The following is a 16,097-nucleotide window of genomic DNA, read 5'->3' on the forward strand; positions in this document are numbered from 1 at the left end:
GCAAAGAAAGATGAGATGTGTTCAGCTGCCCCTGAAAAACTGATGATAAAGAAATCCCACCCACTGGCCTATCTCCCTCCACCTATTAACCAGGGCCTGAGGTAAAAATGAGAAGACAGAGAGAGACCTTTAGGTTCCTCTCTCAAGATCCCTTTGGTATCCCCTCATAGAGTATGTCTCCAAGACCTGAAACTGAAAGCCACCAGCCAGCCAGTCAGTCATGTGTCACTGGAAATCCTGTAGCACTGGAATGGAACCCGCCAGCTACAGCAAGGCTGACAGGTTACGAACAGTGCTCCTGAGTAGAGGGTGAGGCTCAGTAAGCACCAGCACTACACACACTAGTTAAGTCCATCTTCCCCAAAGCCAGACTACCTCCAACGTTTGACCCTGTTTCAGGGTAACTATCAGTCAACATCTACATTGGTTATTTTAGGCTAAACCCAGGCAGGTTACTTTCCTTAGTATCTAGATTTCTGCACCAGTGTTGTTCATGTTTTTGTATGTTCTTCTCATTCTTTTAAGAAAAGGTCTCACTGTGCTGTGACTCAGGCTGGTCCTAACTCCTATACACAAGTAATTCACCTCCCTCCAGGGAGTACAAGCTCTTGCCACCTCTTCCTGCTACCTCCCATGTGACACTTAGGGAAAGTATGGTGTGCTGATCATCTCTATCAAACAAAAAACCTAAATTTGAGGATGACCAGGAGATAACCACAGCCCAGCAGTCAAGTTGAGTTCAATTTGGCACTAGCTTGAATCCAGCTGGCTGCTCAGCCTTGGGATAGGACATGGTCTGTGTTACTAGCCAAATGCTCAGCTCACATTGCATCTGTAACACCAAGAGAAATCTGAGGGGCAGGCATGCTCAGGGCTGCCCAACTTGAGTGACAAGAATGAGATTTTTTGCACCTTAGTCAATCAGAAGGAGCTTGGTCAGTACTCACCATAGGCTGCCCAGGGTCTGAAAACTTCACTTTAATATCCTGCAGGTGTTTCAAGATCGGTTCATCATATTCCTAACAAATAGAGAGAATCCTGAACAACAGCCCATACTTCATAGCAATCACAGTTTCATGTATCCCAAAGGCTGGGTACTTGTTCCTACTGGAATTCTGTCTTTGTCTAGTAGTAACTTCTAGAAAGCAATGCAATATTTATTACTATATATTTCTAGTGGCAGCAACAACATGCCAAGAATCATTTGCTACCTGTCTCTAGAGTGGCACCACGGCTACCCCCAATGCTGGCTACAGGGAAGTCCCATGCTCTCCTGCCACCACCTGACATTGCAGTTGGTACAGTGCCACAACCAACACTTCTGGCCCCCAAAGTCTAAGATGACAAAACAGAAGGCTTGGCATCAGAAGAAATGGCTCAAGTTAATTGCTGGTGTTCCTGCACAGTATTTATCAGGGACAATAAATATCCCAAATCTGCATATGCCACCTCTATAAGAACACAGAGTATGTCAAACCCTAACATACAGGAACTAATGACTCCCATGGTTCTATGCTTTCACAATGACTATTGCTTAGACTTGTAAATAGCCTGCTTCATCTTGGCATTGAGTCCAAGCTCAATTTAAGGAATTTAAGGTTCCAAAGCTCTAACGACCACCTTCCAAATTATTACAGTCTAGTTTTACTCAAAGCACATGCCCAACTAGCAGTGTGGGCGTCACCCAGAAGAACTAGAGAAAACACATCACTCTTATTCACTCTCTTCATTTCTACAAACCTCCCATCCCATAAAGCCAAAGAAGAGTCAGCTTTCCTCTGCTCCCAGCATGGGGTTTTCAGTTGCTAATGCATACACGGATCATGTGACGAGAATCCAAAAACACGTCTCCCCAGGATCCCTGCTTTTAAAGGAAGAACTTATGAATAAGGTCTTGGGGTGCAGTGCTGGACTCTGCAGGAGACTACCTCTCAAGCTCTGGTATGGACAGAACTGTCAGCCTTGTCAAGAACTTCAAAAGAAAATGTGGCCCCCTCCAGCAAAGATCTCTCCCCTATGGATCAGGGTTGTTGTCCAAGTGCTAAAGGAGACTTTTCATCTGCATTAAAGGACCTCCCAGAACCTAGAAAAGCAGTATGTGAGCACAAGCCAGTCCGTCAACATACTGTAGGAGCTTTGCATCACCCCAGACTCCCAGTCTCAACCCACCTACCCACTGGGCAGAAAGCTCACCTGCACCAGCTCGCTAAGCATGTCCACATTTCTGAAGATGGTAAACCAGAACTCAGGGATGCCTTTGGGGTTCAGCTCTTCCACTGCTGCTGCTTCTTTCTCAGCTATGACTACTTTATTCTTCATATCTCCCTACAAAACAAATTCACACACAAAAATCATTGAAAATGAAATTTTAACACGGTTCAGGAACTTACTCTAAGATATTATTTTGGGGCCATCACACGATTTCCTTTTCCCTCTGTGTGAGTGTCTCCAAACCATGAGTTGAAATTTTTGGCACTATGTCGACATATAATGTCACAATGAAATGTCCCATCAAGGGGAGAAAACAGAAGAGGTGGTAAATTGCCACGAGACTTGTAAAAGAATGTTCAGTCTGGTTTGGTGAGCTTCCTGTCATCATGCAAGAATAAATACTACAACAGCTTCCAGCAGACACACACATGGTGTCACATCCATTACCGTTAAGGTGAAGAAAGCCCCTATTCAGGCCAGGTACGATAATCCACACTTGAGAGGCAAAGGCCCGAAACAAAGACTGCCATAAATTTGAGGGCAGCCTGGTCTACATAGCAAGTTCCAAGCCAGCCAAGGCTATATGAGATCCTGTCTTAAAAAAAAAAAAAACAAACAGGAAGGAAGGAAGGGAGGGAGGGAGGGTGGGTGGGAGGGGGAAGGAAGGAAGGAAGGAAGGGAGGGAGGGAGGGAGGGAGGAAGGAAGGAAGGAAGGAAGGAAGGAAGGAAGGAAGGAAGGAAGGAAGGAAGGAAGGAAGCAGAAATGAAGAAAACCTGCTTTGCTGCAGCAGCAAACTGTTCAGCAACTTGGGTATGCAGTTCCCAGGAGACAGAGACCATGAAGGTAGATGTATTGGGCAAACACCAGCACTGTGATCAAAAAAGCCATGCACCACCAAGGAAGGGAGATACATAATACAGCCTTAGTTCTGAAGAAGGCAGGTTAAAGGAAGTTGAACCAAATGAATTCTGAATGCTTGCCACAATAGCCTGGTATGATGGAACAATATGCTGGGATCTTTAAACCATCAAAATAGGCTTTCTTGAGTCCTAAGGAACTAACTAATACAAAACCACACCTTCAACATCTAAAAGAGCAACACTGGCAGGGTGTGGTGGTATATGCCATCTCTGTGAGTTTGAGGCCAGCTTGGTCTACACAATGAGTTCCATGTCAGCCATGACTACATAATAAGACCCCTCTCCCCCCCAAAAAACTGTCCATGTAACCATAAAAGTTACACATATTTCAAAAAGATCCCTGAAAGAGAATTCTACTGAACCTAGATCTGTTATCTAAACACAAAATCAGACTGACAGGAACTTGGGTGTGACTCAGTGGTAGAAAATTTGACTTTTGCTTGTGAGCCTCTGGGTTATATTCCTAGTACCTTAAAAAAAAATTTAAAAGGGGAGGGGGGCTGGAGAGATGGCTCAGAGGTTAGGAGCACTGGCTGCTCTTCCATAGGCCCTAAGTTCAATTCCCAGCAACCACATGGTGGCTCACAACCACCTATAATGAGATCTGGTGCCCTCTACTGATGTGAAGGCATATATGCAGGCAGAACACTGTATACATAATAAATACGTAAGTTAAAAAAAAAGGGGGGGGCGCGACATACCAGGATACAAGTTAAAGTTAACTTGTACCATGTTGAACTTTCCATGGCATTTGAATGAGAGAGACTGTCATAAAAAATAGATCAGATGTCATGATGCTGGTCGCTCACTCACCTGCTGACCTAGAGACAGAATGAGACTGAGTAGCCTGAGGTCTCCAGAAGGCCCCACTCTACATGTGCCTACCTCCCCACTGAAGAGGAACATGTGCAGTCTCCACCCATGCTAAACTCCATCTTTTCTGGCCTTGAACTCTCACTGGTATTACAGTTAGTTTTGTTCTGGAGAAAGGATCTCCTACGTAGACCAGGCTGGCCTAGAACTCGAAATCTTTCTGCCTGTCTCTCTAATGCTGGGGTAAGAATCATGTTCTACCATGTCTTGCACACTACAACCAATTGTGCCTGCCTGACCTGTATTTCAGTTCTGTCTCATGATAACTGACGGCACTGCCTCAGATGCCAGAGTGTCACCATGGACCCATGCACCTAGTGGAGAGAAGAGAACTACTGTAGGCCTACTCTACAAAGCTTTGTGGGCAGAAACCATAAGTGAAATAACCACAAAAATAACTAGGATTAAACAACACTATACAACAGACACTTACAGCCAACTTGTCATCCTCCTCGTTCTCACTCTGCCATGCTGACTCTGCATCTGTGGGCTCCACGTCACCAGTGATGAATTCTCTTCTCTACATAAAAAGCCAAGAGTCCATAAGCACATTAGGCTCTCTGCAAACTCAAAAGCTAAGATGTTCACACAGACCTCTGAAAGACAAGTCACAAAGTAGCATGTCTCACCCCACAGAAGTGACTACATGAGGCAGGCACATTAACAGCACACACCTTGTCAAACAGAGGCTGGTACAGGGCTGCATACTTCCTCTCCAGGTCATGAACTTCCTCATAAAACTTAGCTTCTATGTGCGCACACCTCACCTGGAGCTGCTTCAGAGCGTTAATTCTCCTTTTGACAGCTTTGGGTAAACTACAAGAGAACAGAAAATAAAGTAACTAGGATGCCAGCAAACAACCATCAAATACCATAAGCACCCTGACTAGAAAGAGCTGCTAAAACCCTACATGCAAACAAGCCAAAAAATGTCCAAAAATATGGACTGCTTGCTGAGCAAGGTAGTGCATGCCTTTAATTCCAGAAGAGGCAGGTGTATCTCTGTTAGCTTGAAGCCAGCCCTGTCTATTGTATACTTAACAAGTTCCAGGATAGCCAGGAATACATAAAAAGACTCTGTCAAAACAACAACAACAAAGGATGAGGGCCTAAAAGAGGAAACTGGAAAAGATACAAACCAAACTGCCAGATGTGAAAACAGACTCAATCTCCTAACATAACAAAAGCAGAAATGGAAGATGGGTTTGTGGAATTGCTCTTTTGTCTCAAACAAACTGGTGGTGAAAAACAGACCAAGGAAAGCTGGACACACTTGCAGTCCTACCATGTGGGAGGCTACAGCAATAAGAGAAGAAGTTGAAGGCTATTCTGGGCTAAACAGAAACCAGAGGAAGAGTGCAGGTCACAGGTAGAGCACAAATCTAACATTCAGACAGCCTTTGCTCAAATTCCCACCACACACACATACATATACATACACACACACACACACACACACACACACACACACACACGGCAGGGAGCTCGGCATGGTGTTATGCACCTATAATCCTAACACTTGAGAAGTCAATGTAGAATGATCAGGTGTTCAAAGCTAGCCTTGGCTACAAAGTGAATTCAAGGCCAGATTTGGCCATGAGATTTTATCTCAAACAAAACAAAACAAACAAACAAAAAAAAGGGGGGTTGAGCTGAGGAGATGGCCCAATAGTTATACTTGCAACTGTTACAGAAGATCTGATGCTTCTGGCCTCCATGGACATCTGCACTCAAATATGCATGTACACCCCCCCCCCCATGATTTAAAACAAACAAAAACCCACCAAAGAGATGGCTCAGTGGGTAAAGGCACTTGCTATCAAGCCAAATGACATGATTAGGTCCCTGAGAATCACCAAGTAGAAGGGGAAAGGCAACTCCTTCAAACTGAACTCAGACCTCTACATGTGCACAATAGGATGAAACAATAAAGAACAAAGGCAAAACTCCCACACAAGGACCAGACACAGGGAAGTTGACAAGGATTCAGTCATGTGGGCCCTGATGCTGTCAGAAACCACAAAGACATGAAGTCTGTAGACACCCATATTGAAGTCTCTCCTAATCACAGCAGTTTCTTTGCCTCTGTGTTCCAGAGCTTCTTTCTTTTTCTTTCTTTCTATTTCTTTGTGTGTGTGTGTGTGTGTGTGTGTGTATGAGTACTCCTAAAAACCAAGAGAAAAAAAACATGCAGAATGGTGGTGGTGCATGCCTTTAGTCCCAGCACTCAGGTGACACAGGCAGGAGAACCTTCTGAGTTGAGGCCAGCCTAGTATACAGAGCAAGTTCTAGGATAGCCAGAGTTACAGAGAGAAACCATGTCTTAAAAAAACCAGAAAATGGAAAGAGAGAGAGAGAAAGAAAAAAAGAAACCTATAAAGTTGTTTAAATGAAAACCCCAAAATTAACACCACCTAGTGAAAACTTGTTCACAGCAAATCTGAATACAGGGCCACATAAGCAGCTAGTCAGTGCTGGCCCACGCTGTTCAAGACCAATAGAAGTGAAGCTGTGCCCTCACAATCTATCATTACCCTGTGCCTCTGTCCCAGTGAGCAAATGCACTCCTTTTGCATACTTGCAAAAACCAGAAAACCAGACACCATTCTCAACTCCCTCACTATACCCTACCACCTATTCCATAAACAAACAAACAAACCAACCAAACAGGACAAAGACAGACTGTACCCACCGAGGAGTAAACCCAGAAAGGCCTGTAAATGGATATAAGGAGATGTGTCTCCTATTGTAACAGCTAAGCCTTGTCCAAATGTTATGGAGCCTGGCTCATCTCTTCCAGGGGGCAGACGGAGAGGCCCTGAGAGGCACTGCTCAGAGTGGGCCTCTCATTTCTACCACAGCCAGGACAAGTATCCCCTGACAAGGGTAAAGGTGTGGGTGATGGCCAGCCAGCACTCTACCAGCCACATGGCGGCACTGTGCACCACCAAGCAGACAAGATGAACTGCTCCACACTTGAAAAGCACACTTGTTCCTACTCAGGCAGGCTGCTTATTCTGTCGCTTGACTGGCAGTGTAGTACTCACGTTTCTATGTAGCTAGAAGGAGTGTGAGAGACGTTGTCGAGACGTTCCTGCAAAGCTGCCAGCACTTGTGGGTTCTGCATCACCTGGTCTGTGAGTTTTTCTATGAGGAGTTGGAAATGAGATCAGAGTTATTTAGCAGCCAAGAACCCAAACACTAACATGGGTCTCAGGCTTGTCACCCCGGCTACTCAAGAGGCTGAAAGGGAATACCATGCCAAGACCTTATCTCAAAATAAAAAGACACAAGAGAGCTGGGCTGTAATTTAACAGTACAGTACCTACCTAGCACACGAAGCCCTGGGCTCAATCTTTATTACCACAAATGTGTATTACAAATACATTCCCAGCTGGGCGTAGTGGTGCACACCTTTAATGCCAGCACTCAGGAGGAAGAGACAGACAATCTCTGAGTTCTGGAGCCAGGCTAGTCTACATAATAAGTTCCAGGACAGCCAGGGCTACACACAGAAACTCTATCTCAGAAAATAAACAAAAAAGTAGTAGACATTCCCTTCTGCTTTTTAGGCCAATATTCATAGTAAGAAAAGAAGCTTGTGTTAGGCACAGACAAGAAGAAACTCTACTGTCTCAGACCACATTTGCTTTAAAAATAAATAAAACCCCAACATACGTCTACTTAACTGCTACTAATTTCTAAATATAGTAAAGTGTAGAGACTTATATTTTAAAAGCATCCTTGTTGTAGGGTACCCAGGAGGCAGAGGCAGGTGGATCTCTGACTTTGAGACCAGCCTGGTCTACAGAGCAAGTTCCAGGACAGTCAGGGCTGTTACAGAAAAACCCTGTCTCCAAAAACAAAACAAACAAAAAGTATCTTTTTTAATTACCCCAGGGGGTAGTTGGTGATAATACTAGGCCTGTAGACAGCTAAGCCCTCGACCCCTATCTGAGATCACTAACTACCAACCTTCAGGGGTGTAATTCTGGTTACACCTTGCTTCCCAGTCCCATTGGTGTTTGGAAGCCAGGGACAGGTCAAGATTAGCTTCTGAAGTGAAATAGCATCCACCCACTTCTCAGTCCAAGAGATGGCTCTCCCCAGCTTGCCAGAAAGCCCTTTCTCCCTAAAAACCACCTCCAGCAAAAAGTACTCTGACCTCCTTAATCCTTCTGACAGTTCACATGCCTTTGTCTAGACTTGTAACACTCAGCTATTATTTAGAACCTGTTCCCCAAATAAAAAAGGAGACACCAAGAGAGTAGGAACTGTCCTTCATTGGTGATGGAGTTGAACAAATTCCCTCTCATATAGTCCAGGCTCACCTAGAACTTGAGACTCTCCTGCTTGGACTCCCAAGTGTTGAGGTTATATTATAGTCTGCACACCCAGCTCAGAGACAGATTAAGAGTCTTTTTTATTTTATCATTATTATTACGTGGATGTATTCAATCAGATTTGCAATGTTCAATACTATGTGTGAGTTTATGCACATAGTGACATATCTAGATTTTGCTTCAAAATAAAGCAGGAGAGGGAAGTTTAGAGTGCAAGTCTGGTTAACATTCTGATGCCTAGGTCATGTGATAAGCAGTAAATGGGGTTGTTGTTCTCTTTTGCGGAGGTCTAAATTTCTACTCACTAAATAAAGTGCTGATTTTTCTCTTAGAAATTCGTTACTGTTATTATAATTACTGTAATAAGTGGTTCTGAAGAGGAGGCTCCCTGTCACACATGGAAACCCTCCAAAACCATTTCATACATTACACTGACCTGTATTACTGGCATTTTTAGTAGCTTCCACAGAATCTGCAGGGCCTCCATCTGAAAGACTAAAACAAGTTTACAAATTATTATAAACACGAGTCGTAAATACAGCACCAACTGGCATTTTTAGTGTTTGTCCAATGTATTAGGGACCTATGCAGCAAGAGACTCCAGGTCAGGTGAGGTTAACACTGGCTGGGCATGTTAGCACAGCCTTTTATCCCAGCACGTGGAAGGCAGAGGCAGATGTATCTGTGAATCCAAGGCCAGCCTTGTCTACAAAGTGAGTTGTCTACAAAGTGAGTTCCAGGACAGACAGAGCTACATAATGAGACCCCGTTCCCCAAGGGGATGGGGAGACAACAAACAAAAAAGATAATGACTTGTATTACTTAAGGGAGCCTTCCTCTCATCTAAAAAGATCACATCCACCCAGCTCCCTTACCTCTCATACCCAACACACAGGCTGCTTTACATATTTCTAAACTGCAACCCTTGCCAAAGCTTAATTTTCCTTTTTTGTTTGGAGACTAACTCAGTAGCCAGTCTAACCTAATGCAGTAGTCCAGACAAGTATGAACCACCACAGTTCACCTGATTTTTTTTAAATTTATTTTATGTATGAGTGCTGTATCTGCATGAGTGCCTGCATGCCAGAAGAGGGCATCAAATTGCAGTATAGGTCGTTGTAAACCACCATGTGGTTGCTGGGAATTGAACTCAGGGCCACTGGAGGAAAAGATAGTGCTCTTATCTACTGAGCCATCTTATCAGCCTCAATTCACCCGATTTTTATCTTGAAAATTAAAACAAACAAAAAAAACCAAAATATAGGTGTGCCATGTGAGGTTGCATACACCTTCAACCCAACACTTGGTAACAGACACAGGTGGATCTCTGGGAGTTTTGAGCCATCCTGTTGCCCACAAGGTCTAGGCCACCGGGGGCTACACACTGAGACCCTGTCTTAAAAACAAAACAAAATCCCAAAACAAAAACTGTTTATGCATGTCCATTTTTGAGTATGTGCAATGCCAGTGGAGGCCAGAAAAAAAACTTCAGATCCCCATAATTGGAGTTTGTGAGCTACCTAATTCGGGTGGTGGGAACCAAACTTAGGACTTTGCAAGAGCAGTACATATTCTTAACCACTGAGCCATCTCTCCAGCCTTTAATCTTTTATAGTCAATCCCTTGATTGCATAATCGTCCTGTAGCACATAAAAACCACACCACTCAAACAACTAGCTACCATGTGGTCAGCAGCACACACAAGTGGCCTCCTGCAGTAGATGCAATGTCACAGTGTTCTGACAGCCACATAGCATCAGCAAACAATGGCCTTCAAAAACAGAGGCCTAATGGCTAGCAATAAAAATCCTTCCCTGATCCCTGGTAGCTACATCAGGTTAATGACATGATTTCACCAAGGGTGGGGAAAAATAGGTTAAAGGCCAGGGAGAACAGAAACTTCTACACAAGGCCTCCAAATATCAGTGTCTGAGACAACTGGCATCTGACATCAATTTGTTTGCCAGCAAAACTAAGAAAGAAGGCCATTATTGCTTGAAGTTTAAACTATTTAACTTTGAGGCCAGGCAGTGGTGGTATACTTCTTTAATCCCAGCACTCCGGAGGCAGAGGCGGGTGGATCTGAGCCTGATCTACACAGCAAGTTCTAGGACAACCAGGGCTACACAGAGAAACCCTGTCTCAAAAACAAAAACAAACAAACAAAAAATCCCAAAACCAAAACCAACCATTTAACTTTGAATTCTAGTTTCTAAAATACAGTGGGCTCTAGCCCCCTACCTAATTTTGAAGTCCAATAAAGTCCAGTTTGGCTTACCTGTTTTCTGCCATCTGAATGTCTTTGTCCCCTACAAATGAAAAAGTTCACAGTTACATTCACACCAAAAAAATGCATCACTCTTCTAACATCAACTAACAATGGCACTCCACCAGACATGGCAATTGAGACCTTTCTGAAGTGAAGGAAATGAAAATCTCCCAGATGTAGCCTGGCATTATTTGAGCACACACGTTAATCTCATAGACAAGTGCACTTAAGATCTGTTTCACTGGACACAGTGATGCATGCCTTTAATCTCAACACCTGGGAGGCAGAGGCAAGCTGTGAGTTTGAAGCCAGCCTGATCTATACAGAGTTCTTGGCCAGACAGGTCTACATAGTGAGACCATGTCAAAAAATAAAATGAAATTAATCTAGGTTTCATTATCTGCATGCTTTACTTTAAAAACTTTATTTTTATTTTTTTGGGAACAGGATCTCATGTAATCCAGACTGGCTTCCAACTTGCTATGTAGTTGATGACTCTGAATTTCTGACCCTTAACCTCCACACCCTCAGTACTATGGTGACACGTATGCACCATGATACTGGGTTTATGCAGTGCTCAGTATCAAATCCAGAGCTTTATACCTGCTACAAACTGAGCTAGATCCACAGCATTCTTACCAACTAAAATAAAGTGACCAGACTTCACAGTAAGAAAACAGAATCTAACCTTCTCTCTACAATAAACCTAAAAGATCCACACAGCAACAGTTACCCAAACATTTCAAAAGCACATTTGAACTGTCTCTCAGATAGAGTAATGCTAATCTACCTGTCTTTATCTTTTATGCCACCTGCACTGTGAGAACACTGAGACACTCGACATGACCACTGTGAAGGAAAGCTTAATCTCAAGGTGCCCTCTTTACTTTAAAGGTGTGGTGACTGAGGCACCATACAAAGCCCTTCACACTTGCCGAGTGCACAGAGTGGAGACCTGAAGGTTGTGCTGGTGCTAGGAAAACAGGAGACTTGGGAAAAACAGTTCCGGCAAGAGTGATGTGCAACTGTTTCACGGTTAACTCAGATCAATCTTCTATTAGGTTTTTACTGTTTAAAAAAAAAAAAAGTGTGCAGGTGGCTCATACCCTTTCATCCCAGGGTTTGGTAGGCACAGACAAGTATCTATCTACTGAGGTTCAGGGCAGCCAGGGACACCCAGTGAAATCCCGCCTCAAAGAAAACTAAAAAAACGCACAAAAACATAGCACATGATCCATAGTTAGGGTTTCTACTGCTGTGACAAAACACCATGACCAAAAAGCAAATTGGTAAGAGTTTATTCTGCTTACACATGCACAAGGACAGGGAACTCAAGCAGAGCAGGAACCTGAAGGCAGGAGCTGATGCAGAGGCCACAGTGGTGCTGCTTACTGGCTTGCTCAGCCTTCTTTCGTATAGAACTCAGGACCACCAGCCCAGGGTGATCCCATCCACAATGGCTGGACCCTCAAACACTGATCACTAATTCAGAAAATACCTTACAGTAGGATCTCATAGAGGCACTTCCTTAACCGGTGCTCCTTCCTCTCTGATGACTCTACTTTGTATCAAGTTGACACAGAAACCAACCAGCCAGGGCTGGAGACATGGCTCAGAGGTTAAGAGCAGTGGCTGTTCTACCAAAGGTCCTGAGTTCAATTCCCAGCAACCACATGGTGGCTCATAACCATCTATCCTGTGCCCTCTTCTGGCATGTAGGTGTACATGCAGGCAGAATAATCTATACATAATAAATAAATAAACCTTAAAAAAAAAAAAAAAAAAGAAACCAACCAGCCAGTACATATGACTATTGTCTTTTTGAAACTAAGTTATTTATTTGGTTTCTGTTTTTTTGTTTGTTTGTTTGTTTTTCCTTAAGACAGGGTTTCTCTGTATAGCCTTAGCTGTCATGGGCTCACTTTGTAGACCAGGCTAGCAACTGTGCCTGACTAAACCTAAGCTATTTTATGGAAGCACAAAAAAGAGTAAGGTGACACAGTACTGCAGATGACCAAACCCTCAGCAACACAGCAGCTTCTCAAACCCAGCTTCAGCTCCAAAGAACCTTCCACAAATCTAGCCAAACTCACTGGCCACATTCTTACACCCACCCTACAAAGCTCACCCTTTTCAATGCCAGCAAACACTGTTGCCCAGATGGCCAACACGAAGGCTTTTCTGCCATATACCTTTGGTTGGTGGTCTTCATGAACACCTTAGTCAAATGTGGCTTCCTATCCCTTGCTTTTCTTAACTTAGACGGCAAGATTTCTGGGTTAAAAAATGAGCAATAAATACTGCTGAGCTGGTTTTACACACTGGCACTCACTCCTTACACTTTGGCTACATACAGTACCCCATTACCTACCTATGACTAATAGCACCTTCTCTAGACTACACTAGTAGGCCCCCACCCTTTCCCAGATGTACAGCACTCCTCAGCACCTGGGTCTGAGGACCAAAAACTGAAAAAACAGAGAAGCCATACCCACCTGAAGCAGCTGTGACGCTCAACTGCCTCACCACAATGGTACGGCAGGCCTGCACATTGCTATGACCCATGCATACACAGTGCCCTACCCTGGACACTGAGACCAAGGCAACACGCGCCAGCACCATCCATTATTGTATTTACCAAACACTGAAAGTCACAAAGAGCTATCAATTTGCAGGTACAAGATAAACATACATTTTGCTTTAAAAGGCTAAGTGACAGGTTTAATGCTGGTTTTATTAAGCCACAGTTCAAAGCCTTCTCAGGCAAACTACTTTTAAAATGCATCAAGAGCTAGACACAAGGATGCACACCTGTAATCACAGGACCTGAAAGGTATGGTTATGCTGGCTACATGGCAAGTGGCCAGCCTGGGCTACAGAAGTACCTGTCTCTGTATCTCTCTCTTTGGTTTTTGGTGACAGGGTTTCTCTGTATACCCTTGGTGATCCTGGACTTGCTTTGTAGACCAGGTTGGCCTCAAACTCAGAGATCTGCCTGCCTCTGCCTCCCGGAGTGCTGGGATTACAGTCACGTGCCACTGCACCCAGTTCAGAAGTACCTGTCTTAAAACAAAACAAAACAAAAAAACCTAGCAATCAAGTTAAATTATGACAGGCATCAGGGGACCTAAGTTAATAGACTACAGAGGTTTAGGTTCCCTTCCAGGGCCAACATGTTGCTTTTATTTTTGGTAAGACAAGACAACAGCCCAATTACAGATTCATTTCTCTTGCTCCAAACATCAAAAAAACCTTTCAGAGAAAAAACCTTTTTAAACTTCAATAGCAAATTTTAAACTGGCCACTTCTTAAAGATGAAACAAACAAACAAAAAGCCTTTTGTGCATATGAATGCCCGCATGTGCAGCATACACGCTCAGAGGCCAGAAGAGGACACCAGATCCTCCCGAAACTGGAGTGGCTGCAGGTGGTTTAGAGCCACTGCACAGGTAATAAGAACCAAGCTCATGTCTGCTGCAAGAGGAGCCAGCGCTCTTAATTGTGAGCACCTCAACTGGCACCCCTGAAAGACCAAGAAAAGCCTAAGTTGCGGAGTGTCATCACACTTCACAGAACCTACACTTTTATAGATTATCTGTCTTCATAAAGTCAAAGGCCCTCAAAGTCTTAACACAAGATAAGCAAATGATTACTACTAACCTAAACCAGCCTGGAGAAATGGGTCAGTGGATAAAAGTGCTTGCCACCAAGCCTGATGATCTGAGTTTAATTACTGGGCCCCATATGGTCAAAGAGAACAGATTCCCCGGTCCTCGGACCTCCACACGAAGCACATAGCCATGTATGTGCATGCACATAAACTCTACGGCACAGTAACTTGGTTCTCAGTCTGAAAGATGACAGCTGACCCAGTGAGGCTGAGGATGTGTGATCAGGTCCTACAGAACTGACTTGTAACAACTTAGGGCCATGTAAAAGGGCTAAGTGAGTGAGGCTAGATAATGGACACAGCTCATCACTACTCCTATTATCCTAAGTGCACATGGTAAAACTTAAACCCCTAGGGAACTGATTCAGATTCTCAGACAATCACAATGTGTTGCTAACAGGGCTGGAGATGCAGCTCAGCAGCAAACCACTCCCCAACAGAGTGCCTGGGTCCATTCCTAGAAAAGGAGGAAAGGGCTACTAATCACAAGATTCATTTCTCTTTTAAATTGCTGAGTTCAAGGCCAGCCTTTGATACACTATAAAACCTGTCTGTATGAAATACTGTTTTAGTTCCCTGCCCTTAACTAAAAGGGTAGAGGTATCCAATCCTAAACACTAAAGACTTTACCTTATGTTTAAAACAATTTAGACTATACTTAATGTCTACTAATCTAATGTATATGGCCTTCCTTCATCATTTAGCCTGTATGACAAAATTTAACTAAACCAGGTTGGCAGCTCTTCTATAATCTCAACACACTGGAGGTTGAAGCCATGGAGTCAGAATATGAAGGCCAACCTCAACTGAGACAAGAGAACCTCTCAGAAAAATACAAAGCAAACCATACGGAGTCAGATGAAGTAGTCCACACCTGCAGGACACTGAAGGAGTGAGACTGAGGTCAGGCTGGGCTATACAGTGAGACTGTCCTGAACAACCCAGGCTTGCACTCGGCCTGGGTTGGACTGCAGCACTGAATAAATGAGTGGTGACTCATCATCAGGTATATAGCAAGTTCCAGGACAGCCAGAGCCTTGTCTTTAAAACAATAACAAAGCAGGAGACCCCCCCAGCCACAAGTGTTGACAGAGGCAGATATTGAAGTAATATAGCTGCAGACAAAGACCACAGCCATCAATCGTTACTACAGGTTTTGAAAGATAACATGGCCTTGACTTCATACTTCTAACCTCTGAACTATGACACAACAGATGTGCTGTTTGAAGCAAAACTAAGAAACAACAAAATCCCCAAGAAAACAATTCTCCATGTAACATAGTCATTTGACAATGTTTTATTTTATGTGTGTGTGCTATGTGCACCTCTGTTCACACATGTGCGGAGGCCAAAGGACATAGGGTATACTGCATTCCCACTTTCCGCTTTGTTTTCTCCGGTCTCACTGAACTTGAAGCTAGCCTTAGGTAGGCCGTAACTGGCTTTCCACTTAGATGCCTGGGTCCAAATTGAGGTTCTCGCAACTACACAGCAAGTACTCTCAAACACTGAATCATTTCCCCAGCCCTAATAATAAAATATTGTATAATTCTTTATTACATATTTATTGTGTGTGTGGGGGGGTGTTGTTTGTGCCATATACATGGAGGTCAGAGGACAATTTCCAGGAATCAATTCTCTCCTTTTAGTATGCAGAGGCCATGGAACATATTCAGGTCATCAGGCTTGGCAGCAGGCACCTTTGCCAGCTGAGCCTTCTTGTTAGCCCATGATATTTTTAAGCAATCAGATGTATGTTAGATTGGTAACTGCAGGTGCTAAGTGGTTTTTTGTTTTTGTTTTTCCTTCT

General features: G+C 43.7%; 1 protein-coding gene and 1 non-coding gene across 4 annotated transcripts in view; both read right to left on the minus strand.

Moving 5' to 3' along the window:
• Nap1l4 (nucleosome assembly protein 1 like 4) overlaps positions 1 to 16,097 on the minus strand; it is a 36,054-nt gene that overhangs the window by 16,229 nt on the left and 3,728 nt on the right. The window contains exons 1-8 of one of the 3 annotated variants that reach the window (XM_060383135.1): positions 13,503 to 13,764; positions 10,627 to 10,657; positions 8,785 to 8,843; positions 7,053 to 7,152; positions 4,680 to 4,821; positions 4,439 to 4,525; positions 2,194 to 2,325; positions 948 to 1,019 (exon numbers count right to left, since the gene is read on the minus strand). In XM_060383135.1, the coding sequence (XP_060239118.1) occupies positions 948 to 1,019; positions 2,194 to 2,325; positions 4,439 to 4,525; positions 4,680 to 4,821; positions 7,053 to 7,152; positions 8,785 to 8,843; positions 10,627 to 10,640 (606 nt within the window). In that variant the 5' untranslated portion in view covers positions 10,641 to 10,657; positions 13,503 to 13,764. Of the gene's footprint in view, positions 1 to 947; positions 1,020 to 2,193; positions 2,326 to 4,438; positions 4,526 to 4,679; positions 4,822 to 7,052; positions 7,153 to 8,784; positions 8,844 to 10,626; positions 10,658 to 13,502; positions 13,765 to 16,097 lie in introns of those variants that run through there. The other 2 variants (XM_060383125.1, XM_021633823.2) reach the window with 2 other exon arrangements.
• Positions 172 to 298, minus strand: LOC132651526 (small nucleolar RNA SNORA54). The gene has a single exon (XR_009589144.1). It is a non-coding gene; the product is annotated as a small nucleolar RNA SNORA54 (small nucleolar RNA).

This window comes from Meriones unguiculatus, chromosome 1 (assembly GCF_030254825.1).
Source record: "Meriones unguiculatus strain TT.TT164.6M chromosome 1, Bangor_MerUng_6.1, whole genome shotgun sequence".
NCBI lineage: Eukaryota > Metazoa > Chordata > Mammalia > Rodentia > Muridae > Meriones > Meriones unguiculatus.